We start from the raw sequence: 26856 nt of genomic DNA on the forward strand, positions 1-26856 counted from the left end.
TAGGCAAATTAGAAAACAAACCGTGCATGGAGCTGTTTTCTCCCGTGCATCTCTGCTCTTCACTCTCCTCTATGAAACTTCCCTTTGTATCAGAATCAGATGCGTAGTGATGGGTGAACCCAGCTTTGTATTGACATGGGAAAAAAAAATACTGTCATGTGTGGCTGAGATGGTTTGGACATGTGCAAAGGAGGAAGTGTGGATATACTGGACAAAGGATGTTGAAGACTGAGCTGCCAGGCAGGAGGAAAACAGGGAGACCACAGAGAAGATTCATGGATGCAGTGAAGGAGGACATGCAGGGGGTTGGTGTGACTGGGGAGGATGCTGGGATAGGGCGATTTGGAGGCAGATTATTCGCTGTGGCGACCCTAAAAAGGACTATCCAAAAGTGTACAGTATACCTCAGTAAACACAATCAAGCTGAAATAGGTTGAAATCGGTTACACAAGGTCATCTCAAATGTAAAGAGATGCAGCTTTGCAGGAGCTTATCAACACAGTAAACACAGTGATGGATGAAGCTATTGGAAAATGAGCACTGGCAGGATTCTATTCAGAAAAAATTTCAGCCTGCATTTGCTTGCTAATTCTAATTAGCTTCCTGATGCTAATATTAAATGCTAAATGCCACGCCTGCTCACCAGTTGCAGTGATGGTGAACATTTAATGCAATAATTCTTTTTGCATGTGAACCAGAACAGTTACACTTGCATATCACACACTCAGCGTGTCCCAGAGCACCGTTTCCTTCCACTAATGGGTTCACAGAAATCACCTAAAAAGCGTACACAACAAAAACACTATAATCCAGGTGCATTATAGATCCGGTCAGCTGCTAACAGCACTTCCTACGTTGGAACATCCATCATCACGATGTCAGCATGAACGATGCGTGTCAGTATGATTGTAGTTTAAGCATCACAAAGCCCGGTTTGATCATAAATGGGCCACACTGCTGAAAATTTTGCCTAGTAAGCTTAAATTATTTTTTATTTTTGTGTAAAGCTAATGAACAGACTAAGAAAAATAATGCTGCTCCATTTTTTTCACATTACAAAGAAATATTGCCGTAATAAATCAGAGACGGCCATCAGCTCTCTGGGCTTACACTTTTAGAAATAAAGCCGCAAAATTACAGAAAAAGCATCGCTAGCTCATTACCTAGACTTTGCCTCATAATTAAACAACATATGTTTTGGTAATAATGTCTAGTTTTTTTTTTGTTTGTTTGTTTGTTTTAAACCATGGTCCACTGATTGTTTGTTTGTTTTTTTACAAAGAAATTCTGATATTTAATGGTTTATCTACAATGAAAAAAAAAACTGTTTGAAATTTGTTTTATTCAGTGGAATTCTTACAGTCCATTATGCTACTTAAAAACATTTGTGCCCTCCTTCCCTGCAATTTCCTCATTTTGCATTGACATCTAGTGGGCCAGATCGGACCCCTCAGCAGGCCTGTTCTGGTCCCCGGGCCGCATGTTTGACACTGTATTACCTGTATTACCTTTATCTGAAATGTCTAATGCAGAACTGTTTTCAGTCTTTGCACATGTGAAGAAGAGGTTTTTTTTATCTTAATGTCAGATTGGATCATATTCACACTGCTGTGTTAGTCAAAACAAACAGCTCTCAGTACTATCTTGGTGCTACTGCTGTACAAAAAGATGCAGCGTTCTCATGTACATTGTATATAGTGTTATTATTAGTAGTATTAAGGTTAATCTTGTTTGTTGATTTTATATATATATATATTCTTTTCTTAATAGTGTAAATTATTGTATTTTTATTTATATTTATAATAACTGCGGCTGCTGTTACACCCAAATTTCCCCTCTGTGGGACAATAAAGGCTGTTTGTTGTTCTTCTTCTTCTCTTCTTCTTCTTCTTCTTAAATTGTTCAAGTTAAATCAGCCTAGTTCACCCTGCAAATTTAAAGTAGTTAGCCTTCTTCTGAAGCAACATCGTCCTACTAAATGCTACTTTCAGTATACAGTATTTTAAGTGTAGTGAGTTCAAACTGGCCTTTCATTTTAAAAGTCAGTTACTAATGAGTTTAAATCGTCCCATATTGTTGTCATTAATGTGTTTTGCGACTCTGTCTCTGAGAATCATTTGTGAAACAGAGGCTGCAGTCTGCACTGAGTTAGGCTGCAGAGACTCTCTGGAGCTTCTTAGATGATTGAATGAATAGTGGGCTGAGAAATTACTGTGAAAATGAATGTGTTTCAGTTACATACAGCCCACTTGTGCGTGTCTGTGCTTCTGCCATCCTCCTCTGATGGTTAGTAATAAGCTATGCTTATGTTGACAGTCCAGAGGCAAAGCGCTGCTCGTTGTCGGCTCCTATCAGCTCTGCTGTTTGCATTTGTTGAGGAAGTCCTGCCTTGTGGGTAAAATCTCTTCTCTGCTGTCTCTTTGTACTTTATCTTGCCTTCGTGTGAACATTTGGTTAAATCATAGTGTGACTGATAGTCTTGTTACTACTTGGCGTATTAATCATTATGATCCAGATCCAAAGTTGTGTAATATCAAAGTGGGCTTGCTGAGTGTGAGAGGATTATTTTTCTTCATTTATTTTCTTAAATTATATACTTCGTGTTGTTAAGACAGAAATGCATAAAAGAGCCCGTCCAGAGGTTTGACTCTAAAGGTGTTAAGAAAAGCCCGGGTCTGATGTGCTTGGATGAATTTTGCTATGAGAATAAGCTAGTCACAGGTATGAACTGCAACATTTGGTATTCCAAGATATTTTTTTTTTTTTTGGAACCTTTTTGCAGTTGTTTTCAGTTTCTGAAGCCATAGCATCTGAATTCTGTCGAAACTGAGATTTTTGTGTTGTCTTTGCAACAAAATCTTTGCAGCTCATCTTTGTTAGCACCTCTGATGACACTCTTATCTCGTTTTGGATGTTTCCATATTTTTATTCTGGGATCTTGGGAGTTGCTTTGCATGATTCACAGTTCAAAAATAGCCTTTCTTTACCTTACACTGGGCCTTAGTGCAGCCCCTCATTTTGTCATCTGAAACAACAAAGCATTTAAGCCATTTAAGCCAACTTTGTTCCGATTTAAACGGGTGGGCGGGGCTTCTGTGCTCATAGAGCTGGATGCCCAGGATGACCATATTTGGGATTTTACAGGATGATGTCATAGAGAACCAAGAGAAGAAAAACTGTCTGAAATTGTGCATTTAGAGCAGTCTGAAGTCTGAGCTGTTGGCTTCCAGAGATTACTTGATTGATGTCTTTATATGAAACTTTGCTGATGCTCAATATGAGCGTCCAGCATGTATCAGTGTACTGTATATGACTTTGAATAAGGAAAGGCATAATGGGTCCTTCTGTGCTTCAACTCTGTATCATATCCGGTCTTTAAATCTGTCATTTCTAGGGCCAAATGCTTCTAAATAAACAGCAATGGCATAACCAATGACTATTAAAGATGATTGTAGCATAACTTATCAACTGCAGCCATTTCCGCTTCTCTTTCTCATCAGTAAAATGACAGCTGAGTGTGGTTTTTTTTTTTTTTTCTCTCCCTGAGTCAGATTGGTTAAAAAAAACCAGGGACACAGCATTGCAGCATATTGATCATGTGACAGTTTGGACCCAGAAATGGAATTCTACGTCATCACTTAACAACTGGATAATGACAAATAAGTAAAAATAAATTACTACATTTGTAGCCAGGAATGCCTCACATGCTCCATCTCCTCCTACTGTTCATCTGTGCACTGTAGGTTAAACTGAAGGTCATTCTTGCACTGGCTTTTGTGCTTCTAAACTATGACCACAAAAAGGCACACAGTTCTTTCACAGCTTTAATCTTGTGATCTTAGCCGTTGGTGCCCTTTGGGAAGTTGTTACACTGACAATTACTACAGTCAGGCAGCTCTGCAACTGACATGTGGAATGTGGAAGTACTTGATACCTGCCCGGTATGTGTATACTGACCCAACAGTGGGCTGTAAACTCTCCTTAAGGCTGCTGCAAGTTTGCATGCGTACAGTCAAAGTAGATTTATTTATCTTGGCAGAAAAGAGCTTTTTGTGTCCAGTATTCGAAAAATGTAACCGTTACTGTAAAGGTTTGGTATTCTCTCCAGGCACAAGATTAATATTTTATTATTGCATGGTATATTTTGGCCATTTTATTCAAAGTAATGTACATGCTACAGTTGTTGTCAGATGTTTGCATACGCTCATCGTGGGCATGAATGTCATGATGATTTTAGGCTTTTAATTTTGTTTTTTTTTTTAACTGTTATTCCTCCAGGGTGGAATTATTATACAGCACACATCTTTAATGACTTAAAAAAACACACAAAAAAAAACAAATAAAAACCAAGAATTGGGTTCAAAAGTTTGAATTTAGGATTAGTATTTAGGATTTTCTCCAGTCCACACAGGCTCAAACTTATACATACACTCAAAAGTGGAGCTAAAGGTTCTACAATGTCGTTTAACTTGACAAGGCCTGTTAACATCTCGTTAGTGATGATGATTGACTATAACTGGTAGATTCTCTTTGCCAGCATAAAGAGCCAGGAGGATTGATCAATGCTCAGAACAATGGACAGTTTAAGGAGCTCAGTGAAGATCTAAGAAGGAGAATTGTAGATTGATATAAGTTGGGAAGGACTCTTAGAGATTTTTCTAAACAATTGCACAATCCAAGATCATCAGTTCAAACAACTGTACGTTAGTACAAGTTATTCGGATTTGTCACCACTTCGCCAAAGTCTGGGAGAGGACCCAAACTGTCACCCTCAGATGAGAGGAAATTGGTTTGGATGTTCAGGAACAACCCAAGAACCAGCAAGACTCAAACCTGCCATGAACTGGAAACTGCTGGAACACCAGTGTCACTGTCAAGCATGGCGGTGGTAGCATCAGGCTCTGGGGCTGTTTTGCTGCCAGTGGTGCTGGTACACTTCACAAAGGGGATGGAATAAAGAAGGTGAAGGACCACTTCCAAATCCTTCAACTTCACCTCAAAGCTACAGTTAGATGAAACTTGGAGAACATGCTTCAACCATGTTTCAACAGGAGAACGATCCCAAACCGGGTCCGTGACAGGAAACCAACCAAGTTAAATGAATGCCAAGAAGAGCGGTCAAATATCTAACCCGAATTATGCCAGAAGCTTGTTGATGGCTACCAAAAGCATCTGGTTCTCAGTGAATTTCTCATCTCCTGGCTGCATGCTCAAAACTCTGCCATCTTGGACTGCAGCTGCTGGTAGTTCCTCCTCTGCTCTGAAGATCCACTTTGAGCTGGAGGGCCGCTCTAACCGGACCCAGCAGCAGGTAGAAAGCTGGATCCTTTGGACTATGCTTTTTTTTTTTTTTTTTTTTAACCTGAAAGAGTTATTAAATTATTATTTATTTGTGTTTTAATGTACAGCACTTTGTGTCAGCTGTGGTTGTTTTAAAGTGCTTTATAAATAAAGATGGTATGGTATGGTATGCTGAGCTCGCAGAGGCTGTGTAACAGTACAAGGACTACTGCCCGCTAACTGCTCTTTAATACTTCTTGGCAACTTTTAATGTTTACAGAGCAGAAACTTGTAAAGAGTATTATTTAATAATTAATTTTTGCATGTGTGCTGCAGGAGACGCACACAAGTAGCTCCACAAATAGAAACCATATCTGTGGAAAACATTTGATATGATTCCTCTGACTCATTTACTCTTCCTGTGACTCCTATCAGTGGCAGCTCAGACGTGGAGTCAGTGTTCACACACGGGATTCGGCCAGTTTAAAAAAAATAAAAGAAAAAAGATTTACGAAGATCCATGCTGGATGGGAAATGCTTATGCATATCCTATTGTTACTGAGTAAGCAGTGCCTAGTTAAAGGGAAATAACAGCTCTATAGTTACAACACAGCCTCTCATAGATCCAGGCAATGTCCTCTACAGAGGAAAGGGCACATTTCATTAGAGGACGCTGGGTCAGTTTGCCTGTACACAGTAATAACTGAGTGATGGGAAGAATGAATGTGTTCTGACAGAAAGCCTAGTTAATAAATTAAGTACAAACTTTTTATTTACTCTTCACGACCTGCATTCATTGTGCTCACATGTAAATAACGTGAAGCTTATGAAAACTGGGCTGGAAATAGATTTGAAGTGATGTTTGGATATTCCCATTGCTGTTTGCTACCCTCATGATTATCATTGACTGGAAGTCATGTGTTGTTTCGTGTTATGGTTCATTACCCTCTGAGGACAAAGTAGATTAGAGTAGAAATGAGAGCAGAAGTCAGCTGGACTGTCAGAGTGTAACGCAGAGCATAGTTGTGGGGAAAAGAATCAGATGATGCACACAGAGCTGGAAACGGAGCCACGTTTCACTGAGAGAACTGAGCAGAACCAGCTTGACTCAAAAGCACTTCAGCAGAATTAAATGGGACAAAAAAAAAAGAGCTGAGCGGTTCAACACGGAGCAGCGCAGCGCCGGGAGTCACATTAAACTATATATTCTTGGCCACCCAGCAGCAATGCATCAGCCACGGTTCACGGATCACACCCACAGTCATACAGTAGAGAAGATAATCTAACCCGTGTTCGAGCCCACAGACTTAGCTCTGAGAAGATACTTTTTATAGCTTTTCTCTCTGTATGTGTCAGTGTGTGAGGCTGGTAGTGAGCCTGAGGAGAAAATGGCCCACTTAGAGAGACATAATCTGACTTAAAAAAAAAAAGTTGTACTTGCTGTTTTGACAAAGCAGAGACTGCACCATAGGGCCGTGGAAGCTGAGGTGTTGGAGAGCAATTTAAAGCCATCTCAGAAGGCGCAGTGTCACTGTGTTTTGTCCAAAGCATTTTCCTCTATATCAAGCATATGTAAATCCTGACATGATTGATTTTATGATGAAAGGTTTGTGGTAGTGTTTCTAAAGCTACCATTTGCTAAACAGTTTATCTTCTCGTTTTTTTTTTTGTTTTTTTTTTTTTACTGTGATCATCGGCTGACAAAACATGTAATTTTACTCAGTCAAAATGAAGTCAATCACTGATTGGCTCGTCCAATCGCTGTGCAGTCACCCAGCCCTGTGGCTCTTTTGCTCTGTCTGTCAGCAGGGTTCTAGCTAGCAGTTGATCGCCATGCTGAGGATTTCACCTATCGCTGCAATTAGCAAGTGGGCGTGCACTCCGCCCTGTCACCGATAACAGACTTTTTTCTTTGGCTAGATCGCTGCACTGTAAGCATTGTTTCACCACAATTTGCAATCTACAACCGTGCCAAGGTCGTTCACAATGTGCACGCACGATCTTGTGACGGTCCTGTTCACGCTTGATTTCATGGGGCTACAGAAAGTAAAATGCCGACCAGCGAGAAACCGAAGTGGAAGAAGAGGAAAAGGGGAGCTCAAAGGAGAGTTTTGGGCTTCATAATAAAGATAAAATCCTGGGAGCAGTGAGAGGCCTTGGAGGAAAAAAACTACAGTTCCCAGCAAAATGATGACACCTCCTGTTGTGGTCGTTAATGGCTTTCATTAAAAACTTGATAGTTCATGCTGACAACGTAATGATGAATATGGCAACGTAGGAAGTGCTGTTAGCACAGGGGTGGGCAAACTACGGCTCGTGGGCCACACCCGGCCCGTTGGTCTTTTTAATCCGGCCCACCAAAGTTTGGTACAGAACTGCCCAAATCATATCATAATTATGACTGATGTCGAGGATTCTGAGAATTGCTACAACAAAACTAACACCAGACTTCGATGCGCTGGCAAAAACAACACTGTTCCTACTCAAAGTAAACATATGTATTAATGCTGTAATGCCTTTTTTTAATGTTTGTTTGATATGTATGCTTCTGGCCCATCTGTCAAATTTCAAAAAGTCACTGTGGCCCCCAGAGCCAAAAAGTTTGCCCACCCCTGTGTTGGCAGCTGCTCGGATCTAAAGTGCACCTGGATTATAATGTTTTTGTTGTGTCCCAGTTTTTTCCATTTCTGTCATTCATGTTGCACAATGTGTGTGTGTGTGTGGGGGGGGGGGGGGGGGGGGGGGGGGGGGGGATCTGGAGAGATGATTCCCATTTCCAGTGTATAAGTTTTTATGATCAGACAGCACTACACCAAAGCTGGTGAATGCAGTCCAGTATGTAACAGCTGGATAGGCAGCTGCCTCCATCAGGTTGAGGAAAAAAAAAAGCCGAATAGGAGACTGAATTTAGGTAATTATAACTCACAATGTAGGATAATTTTGACCTTTTAGTGTCAGATAGGTTTGCTACCACATAGCCTAAATTTATAAGGAAATATGCCATTGATGTTGGTTACAGTTGGTTCTGCTGTCCCCACGTGGTGGAAAATCAAGGACTGCAGCTTTAAGTGACAAAAACTGCAATTCCTCTAATGGCCACTTGAGGCTGAGTCCAAAAGTGAGACAATCCCCACAGATTCCATATCGTTAAAATGCCCAACTTCATAGATGGGGACACAACATTCATGACCTACTGCAGCATTCGCACAATTATTTGAAAGTGTTTTTCATAAAACTTCACTGCTTTCTTTGTGATACACCTCCCAGCAAAGATGCTTACAGACACTGAGAACTCAGGCCATGTATATTGATTGTTAATAGCATTCATGTGCAAAAATTGGCTGGTGCTTAATTTCATCTCAATTTTGTATGCGCACTTGCTCTGTGCATTTCAGCACGCACATTAGTTAATGAGCTCTGTCATAGTGAGGGAAACAAAGGTCATTCCATTTAGGTGAGCCAGTTGCAGCGCGCTGCTGTAGTTCCCACTGACTTGTAGTGGAAGCGATGCTAATGTTTTAGTGCCTTTTTTCCATGCTTTAGTTAATAAAACTCTCCTCTGTGTCTGATTTTTTGCTTGCACTAACTCGTCTTCTTGTCTGTACAGAATACTCCCATGACACATGGTTGAGCACATGCACACATTAATCTAACTCCCCGTGTCCACAGTCTTTACCTCCTCTGTCCTGATTCTCTCTGTCTCTCATACAAGGGTTGGCTGTGTGGTTCAGTTGGACAGAGCATGAAGGTGGTGGTGGGGGTGTGTGATGGGGTGTAAGAGTAGACTAACTGCTTTGTTTTCAGTAAAGGGAATGGAACGGATCTCCTGATATGGGCACATACAGGCAGATGTTTGCTTTATTTATTTTTTAATCACATGGCACGCTCATGCATCATACGCCGATGTGTAACTGCTTTGTTTTGAAGCACTGTTTGGCCGAGTCAACCATTCTGACACCCGCGGCTCGTCCGGCACCGTTTTGCTTTTGGAAGGATCTTTAAATCAAAGTGCCGTCTGTTGGGAAATGTATGGTTCTTAAAACTGACCTTTCTCACCACAGCAAAGCAGTACGGTCTCTTTCTGAAACAAATGCGCTCCGAGTGCCGCGTGCTGGATTTGAGGATCTCTCGTTAGCAGCTTATCCCACTCACAGCAGGGTGCAGCGGGCCAGTAGGTGTTTCTAAATGGTGTCTCTGTGCATGTGGAAGGCGGCTCTGGAGAAGGTGCTGACCAGTCATGTATTGTTGTTGGTAAACTGCTCTGTCAACATGGAAACATGGTGGAACTGGAGCATCAGGGCGGGCGGTCACATGAACATGTGGTTATCAGCTCAATGAGACGACTCAGTTTTCCAATCTGTGAGTGCGTTCATAAAGGAGGCAGTATTGACATCACATGACCAATGGCAAGCATGGACTAGTCTACTTCCAGCAGTATAAAATTTTGCATATTTTTTTCAGCACTTTGACCCTTTTAGCTTAAATAGGTAGCCACTGACATTTTCATTAAGCTCTGTTAAAAACTGTAACCAAACCAGCTGCACACCAACTGCTAGTTTCACAATCTGAAAGCCAAAATTCTGTTTTTCATTTTTTTCTGTAACCAACTTTGAGCATCAGTATCGTGGGATCTTCAGTTTCACTAGCTAAACTGTTCCAGCTTAAGTACTATGACGTAAAGGAACAGACACGAGCTTTGGTACCTGGATTCCTTTTTCCCCATTTCCTGATTATTATGGAAAAATCTTGAAATGTCTATTTTTATCTAAATGTTGATACCAGCCATAAATCTTGTTTTAAAATCAGATATTCAGAGAAATTGAGATACAGCATTAGTGTCAACATGTTCTGCATAATGGTTTGGGCACATCACACTGATTAAAAAACTTCCTGAAGGTCCTGACGTTTAGTTTCTTTAAAATCCTGCACAAGGACCTGGATCACGGAGGGTCTCGCAGAGGGTCGAAGAGACCAACTGGATGTTCATCTCTAAAGTGTATTAAAGTGAATAAAAGTGACATGCCATCTTATGGCAAAGGAAAACTGTCACAAGCTGAACAGACAGTGAAGCAACAGACTGTTCTGTGACCGCACACCAAGGTCCAAATCACTTTTCGGGAATGCCGACCCTGTTTTCTGTTGAATTGATGAAGATAACTGCAGCATGCTGGTTCTGCATGATGAGCTATCATGGTGAGGTAGGTACCTCACCAGTGGAAGTGATCCACCTGTGTAACACTGAAAATCCAGAGTTAACCCTCACTAAGTCCCAAGTAGTACAGGCCCCTGCTTGCTTAGAGGACAGGTTGTAATGGTCTGAGTAACAAGTCCTGCTGGTCTTCTCTTACTTGTGTAACTGGAACTTCTGAAGCTGTAAAAGTAGTTTAAAATAAATGCTGTAGACATTTAACTATTGGTGATGTCTCTGCACCCGAGTTTAGCTGCTCTCAGCAACGGTGACCGGATTAAATTCAGCCGAGTGTCCGCTTTCCTTTTGACTCAGGAGGGCGTAGCTGTCAGCACCGAGGAGGGTGTAGCTGTGAGAAGCAGGTCACACGTGTCGCCACGTTTGACAAACGTGTTTTTCTGGAGTGCATCTAAATTCGTGGGAAAAGGTGTGTCTGCTTTCTCACATCCATGAATGAGTAAGCTTGTCGTGCTGAGGTGATCCTCACAGACACTACGTAATTGCTCGTTAATTGTTTGACTGTAACAATATGTTAATGGAATATCGAACATCTTGTGATTCCTTTTTTTTTTTTTATTGCTTTATTCTGAAATGAATTGCAAAGGAAGTTTGTAAAATTTCACTCTCAGCTGAGATTTTAGGGACGTGCCAAAAGAAAGCATAAAAAAGTTTATAGTGAAAGTGAAAATTTATTAATGAGCTTCTCAGTTTGTGTGTGAAGGAGTTTCAATGTGACATTTCTTTACTGAGAACAATCCATCTGCTCCCACACACACACTCTCTCAGACACGCACACACGCTGTAGAAACAAAGGCGATGTTGTTCTTTGGAGGTCAGCAGTTGTCACAGTGCAGCTGAACAGTCAGTGTGTCACAGTATCTGCATGGTGCCGTCACCCTCGGCCTAAACAAGAGTAGTATGGAGTCATTTATAACACTGGGCAGTATTTAAACACACACTACTTCACCTGCGCACACAAATACTTTAGTGATCCCAAATGAGCAACAAGTAATGTTTGGGTATCGACGCAGGTGTAAACCAGTTGAGGATCAGATATGATATCCATTAGTCGATATCGATGATATACACTAAGTCATTTTCACTTGTAAAATTAAAAAACAAAAGTCGTGCATCAGTCTTGCTCTCCGCACTGACACTACACAGCTGCGTTTTCTTCTTGTTTGTTTGTTCGTTAATAAAGTTTAAAGGCTCCATTAACCCCTGGAGGACTCTCCGCCTGCAGCATATCATACAGCACAGCCAGCTTTGCTGCTTTTTCCTCTGCAGTCAGATTCATTTTACTCATATGATGTATTTAAAATATAGAACAGTCCACACACACACACACACACATCATGGGGACTGTTTGGGGAATCCTGACAGTCTCAGAGTAATGATAGACAGCATGTTACTGTAATTCCATTCACTGTGTTTCATGCTGATTGTCATTGTCAGTTGTCATGATGATGTGCCAGTTGGTGCTAATGTAGATGAGCGCTAATGCCTTTTGTCGTGGGTGGGGGGTTATTCTCCCACGGCGTCAGTAGATTACATCACCGTCCTTCCGCTTCGATATGAACATGATGATGTCGGTTTGTTTGTAAGTCGGCGTGACAGCAGGATGAGAGCCTTGAAGGAGAGATGGCAGAAAAGGGATGAGTGCCAGGCAAAGAAGGGATGACAGAAGAGGGGATTGGGAGGGCTGGAAAGCAGGAAGCAAGGATGTCAGGAGTTTGAGGGGCAGCCGGAGGCGGTGATGATTGATGGACAGTCAATTCACCTTTAAGCAGTTTAAAAAGAGAGCCTTTTTTTTTTTTTTTTTTTTGTTTGTACTGTTACTAGTTATATGCAGTGTGCACAGTGACACATGCATTTACTTAAAGACTAGTGAGTGTGTGGGTTATATTTGTGTGTCTGTAAAATAACTTTGTGTTAGGCTGTATCAATGGGAAAACCTCAAAACGTGGCAAAAAACCTGAGGTTTTTTTTTTTTTTCTTCATGGAATTAAAAGGACATTTAGACGTCTATGAATTTTTTGGACCCCTGGTGGTGACCCCTGGTTATTGCAACTTGAGTTGAGCTGATCTCTTGCTTGTCCTTTGACACCCTGATGTTGGTCATTAACCATATTTTCACTTATAGGTGTTTTAATCACCTTTACCTGTGAAAGTGAGAATAAAGTCTTTTTAACTTGAACTGCCTCAAACAAAGTGAAACTGTTACCTGTGCAGTTCTGCCTGTCAAAAAAACAAACATTTGTTACAAATGCAATTATGTTTTTACTGTGAGTGCACCAGTATATTGGCCTGATATTGTTATCAGCTGATACTGGCCCTGTTCACTGATACTGTAAACCAAGTGTAGTGGAAAGGAAGAAACTCACTGGCTGCAGTGCATATTTAAAAACCCTCTGACTGACTCTTACCATTAATTCACTTTTTAAAATGTGTAAACTGTGAAGGTCTTTGGCCTGGCTACCCAGAAATCCCCCAGTAAGTCAGCAGACAACAGCCAATGGGCTCACAGATTATTGCTTGCAGTGATATGCTCTCTTCTGTAACTGCAGAGGTCTCTACAAAGTTGCCATCAGATGAGTTGAGTTGTGTAACCAGTTGAGTTACGTTCTCGGTCACATAAGAAGGATAACGCTTTCTGAGTGTCCTGCACATAAAAGAAAAATGTACAGCAAGTTAACAGTTGACTTTTTTTTTCTTCTTCTTCTTCTGTAGAACATCAGAACACCTGAGATCTGATGCTACCTGCCATCACCATGGAAACGGAGGCCAGTCACATGCTCGAGGCGGCGCTGGAGCAGATGGATGACATCATTGCAGGTAATGGCTAGAAAGCAGCAGGTGTCAACTTTGTGACGTGAGAGTTGGAGCTCTCAGGTCCAACATCCACTGAGCCACCTCGGCCACCAGCATCTACACACAGTCTGGCTTCTCTCCTGCAGCCAGCACAGAAGTGTCATCTGGTCTGTACTAATGTTGTAACACTGCTGTGTACTGCTGATGTAATTTGAGCAATTAGTTCTTGTTATTGAGAACTAAAGTGGAACCACTTTGTGCATCAGCCGCAGAAACATTTGTTTGCTGGCACCAGTAACTTCTACTCATAGACTGTATATAAAAGATGGATGTTGGACTTGAGTACCCTGGTTTGTGAAGTCCCGTTTTTGAAGCCTCGGCTGAAACGTTTTGTCCACCTGAGCTTATTAATAGCAGACGTCGTCCGCAGGGTGGATCTGACTGAGAAACCAAAGGAGACTTCATGCTCGTGGGTTTGTGGCCCTCTGAAGCATGCCCTGCTTTATCCCCCTCCTGAACACCAATGGGGAACAAAATGAGCATGATTGTGTGTTCAGTAAGAAACTAGTTATTGGGACCATGAAGTCGTCAGGCAGGTATTCACTGAGTTCAGTCCTCAGCTGCGCATTGGGAAGAATGCAGCACGCTTCAGACCCAGAAGCTCCGCCCGTCTTTTAAATGCAGTCCATCACATTGACTTTCCAGCTGAGAAGTGTTAGCAAACGGTCTAATCCATCCGCCTTCAAGCTCGCCAATTCATCAATACTGCCGCGTTTTTCTGAGTGTTTCACGAAGCAAAACAAACCAAGACCTCAGACTCGTGGCAGTGAGCCATTTGCACGCCTTTCAATGCTGTTTCTACACAGAGTTCAGACTCCTGCTGATCACCTGAGTAGGTGATAATCGATCATTAACCAATAAGGAAGCAGACTTGAGAACGGAATCCTTTATGGCATCAGTATCAATAAAATCTTGTCAATATCATCCCCACTCATAAGTATACATGTGACTGTGCATTTGGATTTAGTTTTAAAAAGGGCCACAGGAAATGACTCTTTGACGCGCAAACAGTGTGAAGAGCGTTGTATAACCTATGAGGTCAAAAGGGGCTACACGAGTGCAGACTGTTTACCATTTTTCATCCATGAAATATCAGTTCTAGAGCAGAAAATTACAGTGGGGGAAATTATTTGATCCCCTGCTGAATTTATAAGTTTGCTCACTCACTAAGAAATGAGCAGTCTCTAATTTTAATGGAGGGAAACAGAATATGACCCAAAAATACAGAAAAAGCATGTTAAATAAGTTATAAATTGATTTGGATGTCAGAGGGAAAACAAGTATTTGATAGTACTCACACAGCAGTGCGACGGTTCTTGTTGTTGGTCACCGGGTTCGTTCCCAGCGTGGCGTCCTGAGCTTGCTTGACCTTTCTGACCTCAGCAGGTTAATAAATGGTAAATTGCTGCACTGCTGTGAGACGGTCTCATTTTGTGTGTCTGTGTGCACTTTTTGTTTGTACAGTATAACAGCGGTTGTGTTTGGTGCAGGCAGCTCAGCCTTGGACAAAAAAGGTTAGACTAACAGTGGGAGGGTACCCGGCCGGTCACAGGGCGAGGGGCACAGAGGATTTATTTTTTTTAGATGAGAAAATAACCGGAGAAAATAATCAGCAGATGAACTGAAAATTTCAGCTGTATTCTCACGATTGTCACGCAGGTTTTTTTTTTTCACACACAGAAGTGGAGAAAAGCAGCTTTGCAGCTCTCGCCACTGCTGCTGTTTGCCAACGGCGCGCTGATCTCATCGAGCGCTCCGAGTTTGCCGTTCCGGCTCTCACTGACCACAAATAGAAAGACATTAAAAATGCCATTAGTGATAACATCAGCCGGTCGCTAATGAGGAAATTAGAGCCACTTTTCTAGAATTTAGATACGTTGGCTGCATTACATTCTGTCTTTTTTGGGGTTAAAAAGCTTCTTGTGGTAACATTGTGAAAGCACTCTGCTGGTTCATGATTTTTTAGTGTTTTTGATCTGTTTGCGAGCAGAGGAGTGGCTGCAAACCTTCCTTTTTAATAACTTAAATATAAGCTGCGTATCATGAGTTGAACACACTATCAGATGCAGACAGAACAAACACTAAAAACAGTTTATGGTGCAGAAAAAAAAACATTGAGACATCTAAAGGACTATTAAATGCACATTTACTAATACAAGGCCCTGACACTGTATTAAATGGAGTGAAAACCATGAGCTACTTCAGGTAGGCAACTTGAGCTGCGCTGCATCATAGACAGGTAACACACCTCACTCGCCTGACGTCATATGACATCTGTTTAAGCTGCAAAATGTCCCGTCTCTCTCTGATGTGTTTCTACGCCTCCACCACTGCAGACTCCAGGGGTGATTCCACAGTTTCATATTTCCTTTTATTCTGCTGCTCATTTTGAAGTGACATCAGTGTGTTTTCAGACATTTTCAATGTGCTTTTCCAAAGGAGATTTGGTCTCAAATGACAGCTGGGATATGTTTCCAAAATAAAACAGGAAATGGCTCTGAGGCATGAGAGGACCACAGATGGGGCAACACGGGAAACACCGGGAAAAGATGCACAATGAAGGATATCAGATTAATTATATTTATTATTGTGCTTTTTTCTGCTATGATAAAAATAACTGAAATCATATTTCAGAAAAATCTTTACACATGAGAAGCAGTTCTGATGTAGCTCCATCCTGGATTTTCTCTGTTTTAAATAAATACAGTTCAAACATTTGCACTAATGAAAGTGGCGACTGGGTACATAACCATATAATATTTCACAGGGATAAATCCTCCTTCAGCCCACAGATGTGTAGCGTTCAGCTTCTCACTCGGACTCTTTAGGACGTCTGCGGGTTGTTTCTGCTCTTTTAATAATTTTGACTGTTTGCTCTGTGACAGCGCTGCATGTGCAGCTGTTGTTTCAGAGCCACGATTACTAAAGTGCATCCAGATGTTTGTTCGTGTGGGCCATACACTGCAAGGAAATGATCCAGGTGACACATGGACAGTTTGGAAGCCATATATTAGAAAGATGTATGGCTCTGATTAAGTTTTGCATTCCTTAGTATTATTAATGCCCTTTAATCTTCTCCTCCTCCTCCATCACTCACACTCCAGGCTCTAAAGCAGCAGCGATGGAGTTCTCCAACAGCGTGTATGACCTGGGTTCCCCCGTCAGCGCTGGACCTCTGCAGGTCCTTCAGTTGGCCGAGGACCTCAAACTTTCCTTGGAGCTTCAACCCAACCAGGAGGAGCGAGAGAGCCTCCGAGCACAGCTGCCTGCAGAGACGGCGCAGGCTCTTATAGACTGGCTGCAGAGTGGAGCTGTGAGTACACTGTGGGATTCACTGTGACGTTTTCACTCATTTGTAGTCATTTGCAGTGTAAACTAAACTGTGGCCACATCAAATGGAAATGTGGCATTTCCTTTGTTTGTAAGGCTGTGTCAGGATTTCAGTGCTTTGGCTGTGAGTTTTGGTGCCTTTTGGTGTTTGCTGCTGTTAAATGCAGCTGAACGTGAGCATCGGTCCAGACTGCAGCTTCTGCTCATTTTGTTCTTCTCGCTCTCTGAGCGTGAGAAACTCCGTGTTCTTGTTCCCGTGAAGCGTCGTTATATTTTTGTTTCTTCTGATTGAATTTCAGACCTTTTTATGTTTGTTAGTCTTTGCTCAGAGACGTCGCACGTTTTACACGCATGAAGTCTCAGTGCAGCCTTTCCTTTGATTAATGCAGTTATTCAACAGTCTTGATGCGTCATGTAGCACAGCTTAATGAACCTAAGAGTGCAGGGGTCCATCTGCGAACTCTTTAAAAATTCTTTATTGTGCAAAGAAATCCCAGCTGATGTCTTAAAAATGTCGTTTCTTCTGATGGTTCCACAATTTAAAAAATGTGTACAAACATCAAAGTGTTGGTTTAAAAAATCTAACAAATGCGCTCATTTAGTAGTACAAATACGTGCACATATTTAATATCTCAGGTTTTGTATGTGACATTTAGAAGCTCAAGTGCCAGATTTCATTTTAGCAAGATGACGAGCAAAAAGATTGCTTGGGTGCTCAGATGAAAATAAATGTATAGCATATACTTGAGTTTTGTGTCTAATCTTCACATAATGATCAAAATTGCTAATTATTATCTGCTAGATGAACAGTCGAATCCCCAAGTGGATTATGATTCATTCTGAAGTACGGCTGGGTGAAGCCTGTCCCAGCTGTCATAGGGCGAGACGCAGGGTACACCTGTACAGGTCGGCAGCCTGCTGCAGGGCTGACACAGAGAGACAGACAACCATTCACGCTCACACCTATGGGCACTTTAGAATCAATAATTAACTGCATGTCTTTGGACTGTGGGAGGAAACCCACACAGACATGGAGAGAACATGCAAACTCCACACAGGAAGACCCGGGACAAGGATGGATTCGAACCCTGACCTTCTAGCTGTGACGCAACAGTGCTGTACAAGTATTTCATGTATCGCTGCTTAAACAGGGCTGTGCAGGACACTGAGCATTCACACGGTGTCAGGTTAGCAGTTAACGTTCACACACTCATGCAGAATGTGGTTACATATTTGACACAGAGTGCATAAATACAGAAGAATCCACTCAGGTTTGTAAGGCTGGCTTTCCACCAGGAGTGCTGCCGTCTGCCAGGTCTGCAGCCCCGGCTGATGGATCCACTACTAGCTGGTGCTGCACATTCATAACATTGGAACAGTTAAATTACATTCACCCATATTCCTTTGAATGTTTGCACCCTCTTATTGCAGCCAGTCAGGCAGTTGATGTGATGGTTCAGGCTGGATGTGGTGATGTCACATGCTTTGGGAAGTCTGTCAGTAAACCGGGAGTCCATCGAGCTGCTCGCCTTAAGCTTGCAGCGAGACTCTCAGCATCCTAAGAGATCACACAGATGGGTTAGATACTGTTAGATACTCGCACTCAGAGGGGCACAGATTGGCTGGAGATGCAAAAGTTAAAGCAGCCTGTTCAGTTGTTTGTTTTTTGGAGGAGGAGGTCAGCATCTGAAAAATGAAATCAGACGTTAGCATAAAGAACCAGCTGTTCTTCTTCCTTTTGTTGAAGGGTCTCTTTCAGCAGGGAATAATTATTATTTTTTAGAGTGTTTCCTCCTTTGAAGGTCAGAGAAAGCAGAGAGGAGCTGGATTCATCTGTTCGCTCAGCAGTGATTGGTGCAGAGGTGCCGGTTCAGGCTTGTTCGCTTTCATTGGTGCCTTTTTGAAATTCATTCAGAGTGAATTTAAATCCAAAGCAGGTTTATTTCATCTGCATGTTGTGATGTGAGTATACCTCAGCATATGCTTCAGACAGGACACGTATGCTGAGTACGACCATATTTTGAGGGATTTGTCAGTGAAGGAACTCACATGTAATCTATTATCTCGGGTTTTTACAGCGTGAGGACGGTTGCTGTGGGTTCAGAGGGGTCAGCTGAGAGGTCAGAGGAGAGGAATGTAGCTGCTGTGCTTCAGAACAGCTATTCTCTGCTGCACACGCTCGGCGTGTCTCTGTGAGGATGAGCTCAGGGCTCGTTTGGTCTCTGTCCCAGGCTGACGCCACACATTTCCTCTGTTCCTGGTTTCTCGGTTTCTCGCGATCCTCCGTTCCTATTTTTCTATTTTGGTTTCCTGCTTGTTTCCCTACACAGTGATCCTGAAGCTAATCACAGGATCGTGCAGCTAATGTTACTGATTACAGCTCTGATACATGTAAATCGTCTGAAGGTCAGTTATGTGTCAGTGTAAGATGGCATTTTGTGCTTTACATATAAATGAAAGCATTCCTTGTGTTTTCTGCCGTTTACAGTGCAGCATTTCTCATGTCAGGGGTTAATTCATCTTTCATCATTATTAACCTGTTTGTGAATTTCAGTAAAAGTCGGGAACAAGGTTTAGGACAACTTCCGTTAGGTTCTCCTCAGAGACGTTATTACAACTCCATTATTATCAACTTCCTGTGCAGCGTTCCCTCCCTCACACCCCCTCTGTCCCCTGTGACCCCTGTGGCCATTTAAAGTTCTCTACTCTTACTGTTTCACCCTCTTTCTTTTCCTCCATGCTTTCTGTTCTGTGCATAATGCTGTTATTCTGGCTCACTGCTGTTTTGCATTTATGGACACATTAAATGTAGTTTTTAATATAAGCTTGTTTATAAATGAGGTATTTTACAGTTCAGCTACTCAAATATCTGTCAGGCGGACGGCTTAGGACCGTGACTGTAAAGTGGGTCTGATTGCTCAGATCGCCGGGGGGGGCGGGGGGCCTCTTTTGGTATTTTGTTGTCATTTGTGTGAAGTTTTTTATTTATTTGCTTTGTCCTGCAGCAGTGTGGAGTTACTGAGATGGAACGTAGATGTTGGAAAGCAGCTTTTTGAACTCCATCGTTTCAACAGCAGATGTCTCACATGTTGCACTCGATCACCGGCCAAGCCTCCCTCCCTCCCTCCCTCCCTCCTGCTTCCTTTGTTTCGTCCCTCTTTGATTCATTGCTCCTTTCTTCCACAGTAGTATGCAGTATGCAGTATGATGTGCACAGAGCACACGATGCTGTTGTGTTTATTAATAAGTTATTTTAATGTATGGCGCCCAGCAGCTGTCGTATAGAGCTGGGTGTTCTTCTTCGCCATTTGAAATGTAATACTGTCTGCAGGCCATTAATCATCTTCAGTGCCAGAGCCCCCCCCCCCCCCCCCCCCCCCCCCCCCCCCCCCCCCCCGCGTTCGTGCACCATCACTGCAGCTGAGTCTGTGGACCGCTGCTTTGGGGGTGCATTTCTGCACTTCTCTGGAATCTGTGGGTGGTTGCTGCAGACCCAGCTCTCACCAGTGAGGATCCTCGACATGAAGATGACTTTGAGGAACTTTATTGTCTCGTGTTATGTTGGGAGGCAAAACTGAAATAAACACAAACACAGCTCACTTGAACTCGGAAAGTTCCTGCATTCCTCCGAAGTCCTCAGCTCTTGTGCTGACCTTCACAGACCTTCACGTATTTGTAGAAGGTTATTACTGAGCGAAACAAGATAAAAGCCATAAAAAGTTCCTTTTTAGTGATCTGGATCAGTAGAACAGGGATTAAGGGGTTAAAGGTGACATTTCTTTACAGAAACAATGTCTCTGTTAGTCTGGATAATCCACAAAGCTCACAGTCAACAGTTTCCACAGAGACTGTTCCTGCAGTGGAAAGCTGTTAGCACGGCCTGCAAGTCTCAATAGCATACGAACAAAAGCCTGGCAGATTATCAAGGCTGGCTGCTCATCCTGTCCACCTTCTCCCCCCTCCCCGTACACCTCCCTGCTGACCTAGAGGAGCAGGATCAAAGTCAGTCGTGCTCTGCAATTAGTCTGCGCCCCATGGTCGTCTCTCCAGGGGATACTTCACGATGAAACACACACTGACACATGTAAACACAGGAAGCATCATAAGTGTATTTCTGGCAGGAAGTTGTGATAGCCGCTGACTGCTGCTCATTACTGCTCACTCAGAGATGCTTGTCTTCAGATGATCATGTGTTTCTGACCAAGATGAACATTTCCAGTTTTCCCAAAAGTCCTGAAGGGAATGTGTGTTACAAAAAATGTTGTTCATTATATTTTCATAGAAACACAGCGACACATATTTTGTTTTAGCACAAATGCTAAGAGCTTATTAAAAATGAGATGGACTGAAAGAAGTTAGGTCAGGTCCAGGGTCACAGATTTAAAATTATATTTTAGTTCCTTTTTATTTGGGTGTTTCTTCTTGATACAGCAGATGAAGATGGATGGGTGGTAATTAATGTTGGTAATTTAGGTTTTTTTTTTTTCTTTTTTGTATTTTCTTTGTAAATTATTTATTTTCTGTTAAGTCGTAGATTTTCTTACATCTGTAGTGCAGCCGTGTCTCATCACTACACAGCATGGAGGATAATCCGTGTAGCTGTTTTACAGCAGTATTCTGCAGGCTGCCAATTTTGATTGATGAAATTTTTTTTCTACACAAGCTACAACCAAGTCTTTGATAGTGTTTACACTTCAACTTTTTAAAATGTTAAAGAGGAAGTTAAAAAAAAAATGACAGGGCAAATTGGTGCTTTTTCACCCTCAGTAATACAATAAGATAAACCATGCACTCATGTGATACAGCCTATATTAGATTCTCTTCATGCTGGACGAGAACCATAAACTCCCCCTAGCGGGAACCCCCTGGTGAGCACTGCACCTGTGCAGCTCCACTCTGTGTGTGCTGAGGTTGGTGGGTGGTGCTACGTTAACCCGGTGCAGTCACAGCAGCGTTCAGCTGGTGATGCAGAAATACTGTTTGCTTTGCAGCAGTCTCAGAGCTGAAACGTGAGTATCATGTTTAAATAGATCGAGGTTAAAGCTTAATAGCTCTAATGTGCATCTGTCATAGCAGCCCTGAGTGCTAAAACACGCTGCTCTTCTAATATTTATTATACTCTAATAACCAGACAGACAAGAGACGATCATTCACGCTCACTTTCACACCTGCAGCAAATTTAGGATCGGCAGGTAACCCAGTGTGCACGTCTTTGGACTGTGAGAGGAAGCTGGAGTACCCAGAGAGAACCCACGCGGGCACAGGGAGAACATGCAGACTCTGCACTGAAAGGCCCCAACCTGACCTTTATGCTGTGAGGTCACAGTGCACCAACATGGCACCCTGTAAAATAAATATGTAGTCACCTAATTCACAAGGTTATCAGCTTTCCGCCTTATTTGCAGCACCTATAATATGTTTTTATGTAACTTTCTGCATTATTGTCCATGAGCTGTCCCTCTCACTGAGGAAGGCATGTACACATTCTCTGTGTGCTTAAAAATGTTGGCAACATCTCATTATGGATTCAACCAGATGTTTACGATACACTGTTCAGTTGCGGGAGGTATCATCCTGACATATCACAGCCATATTCTCAGTAACACAAAACACAAATCCATGAAATTCCAGCTTACAGCCAACTTTTCCCTATTTTAGGGCTCACCTCTAATCACTTTGTGTGGGTGTAAATAAACCTGTCGCTCAGACAAATGGCCGACATTGCTGTGGTGAACTCTGTTGTAAAACACACAGGAAATGGAAACCTGAGCTAATGGGTGTAAACACCGGGATGATCAGACAGACAGGAGGTAAAGAAAGTGAGGCAGTGTCTCCTGGCGCTGTGACTATAACTTAATTAAAAGAGCACACACAAAAAAAGGAGGGAGATGGACCTGGCGTGATTTGTGTTTGTTCTGACAGGACGGCCTGTTGCTGCTTTGTTCACTTATCTGACATCAGATGCTGCTTTAGAGGCTGTGTATGAGAGAGAGAGAGGGGCAGGAAACAGGCCAAGACTGAGACACAAACAGATGACAGAGAGAGAAGAAAAATGGCAAACCCTCCCACCGCCCCTCTCCTTTCTGGGCTCGACCATTTGGCTGTCAGTCGGACCTCAGCAGAGAGAAAAGAGGGGGAACGATTCAAAAGTGAAGAAAAGAGAAGGGGAATGGAAAGGAAGGAGGGTAAAGGGCGGGAGAAACATCTCCAACCAGAACTGGAATAGAGGAGGGCGTTGAGGAGGCAGAGAGTGTCCAGGGAAAAGGACAAATAAGTTGGATGAGGGAGAGGGAGGAAAAAGAGAGAGAAAACAGTGGGACTAAAGAAGGAGGAGGAGGGGGGGGGCGAGCACGGGGGGAGTTTTCCCTCTGAGGAGGCAGAGAAAAGCCCTCCTCCACAGCTGTGAACATCGCAGTCACACGCACACTTGCATGACAGCACTCACATGCTGCAGCAGTTTACCAGCTTACTGAACTTACCCACAAAACGCACACACGGGCTGAGAGTCACACAAAGTCAAAGAACTAGACCGGGCAGCAATGGGCTGGGAGCATGGAGGCTCCCATTGACTTCTACAGACACTTCTCCTGGCTGAAGAAGGTGAGTCAGGGTTTCCTGCTTCTTCTTTCCCCGTTTTCCCAAATACTCATCTGTCCATGTTGCACATTCCTTTCGTCAGCTCGATGCCTCGAAGGAAAACTTTCTGTTGGAAAACAGAGAGAGGGGAGCGCTGTTAAAGGAGAAGCTCCCCCATCAGAGAACAGTTGTTCCATTTTAGATGCACGTCATTGTCCCGCTTTTATTGTTTTATTTCCTGTTGACAGACGGCTTTCTGATGTCATTTCCCTTCAGCTCAAGAGCTGGGCTGCATCTTGAGTTGTTGTGTTGTGGTGTTGTGTGCGTCCACGAGGACCATGTTATCAGATTGGAAACATTATCAGCTGACTGTTGTTGACAAGGCAGTGTCCAGTGCTGCAGGGGTTAATCAGAGAGCAACTTTGCCTCCCAGGATCTCTGCTGTAAAGACATGTGATCAAGTCTTTAACTGATGTGATCCCAGATTTGTCTTTTTTTTTTTTTTTTAAGATGCATTTAATTTATCTTTATAGTCTTGAAGGCATGCTGCTAGTGTTTTACTTTATTTAAATGTCTTTCTTTTTTCCTGTGGCTGCTTTTATGGGCTTCTTTCGATGCTTTAAATATCTGCATTTTGCCTCATTTGCATCATTCTGCATCTTTGGTAGTTACTCTGTTTCACTGATATCTAACAGTGAACCCTAGCACACTGCAATCTACTGTCTTCTCTGACATGGCAACTCATCAGATTAATTGCGTGAAGTTTGGGCCTGAAGTCTTTCAGTGAGCCTTCTCTGACCTAAACTTTCTTCCTCTTTGCCACAGTGGACGTCTAGTTTGAGAAGTGACTCTTACCCAGACAGGGCAGTGCAGATGAAGTGCAGAGAAATGTGCAAAAATGTAAGCTGTGTGTTTGTGCGACTGCCTTCAAGTAGACCTGGAGTGAAGACATGCTGGCCAGTCTGCACTTCCTCACACTCCTTCAGCAGGCTGCAGTAGGGCCCAGATTTAACTGTAAGGGTGTACAAAGTCATTTTTAGATGCAGGTCTTGGCCACTTGGTTACCATCTTGGTTACACTTCAGTGCAGTTATTTTGAAGCTTTTATCTAAATGAATGGGGAGAGATGCATAACTTTAACTTCAGAGGTCACTGATTAAAAAAAAAAACTGCATTCAGAAAATGTATTAGATCCCCACCCAGTGTAAGGTTTAAGCCACAGCTGCCCTCACTTAACAGTATTGTCAGAGAAGTCCAGCGTGCCGACTCATTTTTAGTGAATTCAGAAGTGAAAAGAAGAGAAAACTGAATTATTTTAGTAGTATACTAAAGCAGATATCATCCACGTCTCCCAAACAGCCATGTTCATCCCGTTTCTCTTATCTTTGCTGTTTCTGCAACAGTAAACTGCAGTTTGGATCTTCTAATCGCTGCGACCGTTTACAGCATGCTTCACTAAGAAGAAAAAGATCAAGATGAGAGTTAATCAAACCTGAATCTGCAGACACACAAATGACAATTCATCCTAAATGTCACTGACTCACCTTCAGATTCACTTTCCTCACTCACCGGGACTGTTTATTGTCAAGCTGAGCAGACAGCAAATTGAATTGGGTTTTAAATTGCATTTAGAGACACAGCAGTGTGACTAGAGAGAATACCTAAGCTAATGCGCTGCGCGCGTCGCTGCAGTGCTAAATCGAATAAACACTCACGACTCAGCTTAAGAGCAACAAGGGACAAAAGCAGAAACTGAGAGCATGTGTTTTTTGGTTTTGGATCGCTCTTTGACTTTGAGAGTTACAGTAAAATTCTGCGTTAATTTTGTGTATGCACATACTGCCTGTTTACAGAGCTCTGAGCACTTTAATGTGAACCATTAAATGTAGGTGGGTCGTGTGCAGCATGTTGTCATGCATTCTTAGACACTGGGATCATATACTGTACTGTGTGTCATTACAGCTCCACCCACTCCACTGGCCACAGCGTTTGTTGTGAATACACTGATCCACTGAACTGCCTGCAAGAAAAGTACAAATATAATAAAACCAAAACATGTCTGTATTCATTCCAGTGTAATCATTTATATATAGTGAATAGTTTTTCTGCAATTACTTCCAATTTTCATCTTTTCTGAATGGTTTTCACTAGTTCTGCATTTGGCTAGGGTCAGGGTCACTGCTGGTAGCATGATGGGTCCTTAACCCATCAGCAGGACCGGGGTCTGCTCCTTTGTACAAGCAGGAACAGGATGAGCACTGCAGAGCTACAAAATGACCTCCAGCAGCCACTGCTGTGAACGTCTCAGAGCAAACAATCAGAAACAGACTTCATGAGGGTGGCCTGAGGGTCCGATGTCCTCTAGTGGGCGCTGTGCTCACTGCCTGACTCCGTGGAGCCTGATTGCCATTTGCCACAGAATACCAGAATTGGCAGCTCCACCACTGGATCCCTGTGCTTTTCACAGATGAGAGCAGGTTCACCCTCAGCACATGTGACAGACCTGAAAGGGTCTGGAGAAGCTGTGGAGAACGTTATACTGCCTGTAACATCGCTCAGCATGACCAGTTTGGTGGTGGGTCAGTGATGGTCTGGAGAGGCATGGAGGGACACATAGACCTCTGCAGGCTAGGCAACAGCACCCTGACTGCCATCAGGATGAAATCCTTGGACCTTTCAGACCCTACGCTGGTGCAGTGGGTCCTGAGTTCCTTTAGTAATTTTCAGCTAAATTTCCGTTATCAATCAGGAAGTGCTGATGAAAATCTGAAGGACTTTAACTGAAAAAAACAGCTGCAGAACCATAATATAAAGTGATAATATTGGTTACACTGGGGCCCCAAACTTCCTGTCTTTTTTCCATCCGTGCTCACCAGGCGATAACAGACTGATAGAAACAGACTGGCCTGGTTTCTTTTATCAGTCCATTCAAGTGCTGTGTCATCACCACCCTAAAACGGCCTTGCCTCTCTCTGGTCTGATGGGAAGATCTGAGATTACAGCAGATTTCCCACTGGAATGACAAACTACAACTGTAACATTATTACAGATCTATATTTTATGACTGAGGAGATTCTTTCAGGGACTCTGAAAGAAACAGTTTGTTTACACCACCACCGTCTCTGTTTAGTTTCCAGTCTGATAATAGGTTTAATGCATCCGTATGGTCAGCGTCAGGTGGCCTAGCTTCTTTACATCCTGTGACCTCGGCTGCAGACGGATCATCGAGGCTTACAGGCTGATTCTAGTGTTTTTCATCAGTGCTCTGAGATGGATAGAGGAGAGATAAGGTTTTAAGGCTTCCTAATGTGCCTTGAAGTTAAAGTTTACAGTACAGTTTCTGTAGCTGTTGTGGACTCAGATAAGAGCTTCAGCTGAAAGGCTAAAAAAAAAGAGATGTTTACATTCTGTTCGTCATCATGATGGCAGGAAGGACCCGCTCCTTGTAACAAACAATTATATTTACACATTTACACTTGCTGCATATTTTAGCCTCCGGGCTTTTTCTATGAATTTTTTTTTTGGAAGCTACAGTAGTTTATCTAACTGTAGTTTAGATGGGTGTGGAGTGGATTATTGGCAATAAGAAGCTTAAATATTGATCGTTTGAAT

At 42.7% G+C, this 26856-nt stretch overlaps 1 protein-coding gene across 6 annotated transcripts in view; it reads left to right on the forward strand.

Annotated features, from left to right (window-relative positions):
• ppfibp2b (PPFIA binding protein 2b) overlaps positions 1–26856 on the forward strand; it is an 83057-nt gene that overhangs the window by 11873 nt on the left and 44328 nt on the right. For 5 of the 6 annotated variants that reach the window (XM_030730796.1, XM_030730792.1, XM_030730795.1 and 2 more), the window contains exons 2-3: positions 13199–13303; positions 16444–16652. In XM_030730796.1, coding sequence (XP_030586656.1) covers positions 13222–13303; positions 16444–16652 — 291 coding nt within the window. In that variant the 5' untranslated portion in view covers positions 13199–13221. Of the gene's footprint in view, positions 1–13198; positions 13304–16443; positions 16653–23069; positions 23270–26856 lie in introns of those variants that run through there. The other variant, XM_030730797.1, reaches the window with a different exon arrangement.

Source organism: Archocentrus centrarchus, chromosome 6 (genome assembly GCF_007364275.1).
Source record: "Archocentrus centrarchus isolate MPI-CPG fArcCen1 chromosome 6, fArcCen1, whole genome shotgun sequence".
NCBI classification, from domain to species: Eukaryota; Metazoa; Chordata; class Actinopteri; order Cichliformes; family Cichlidae; genus Archocentrus; species Archocentrus centrarchus.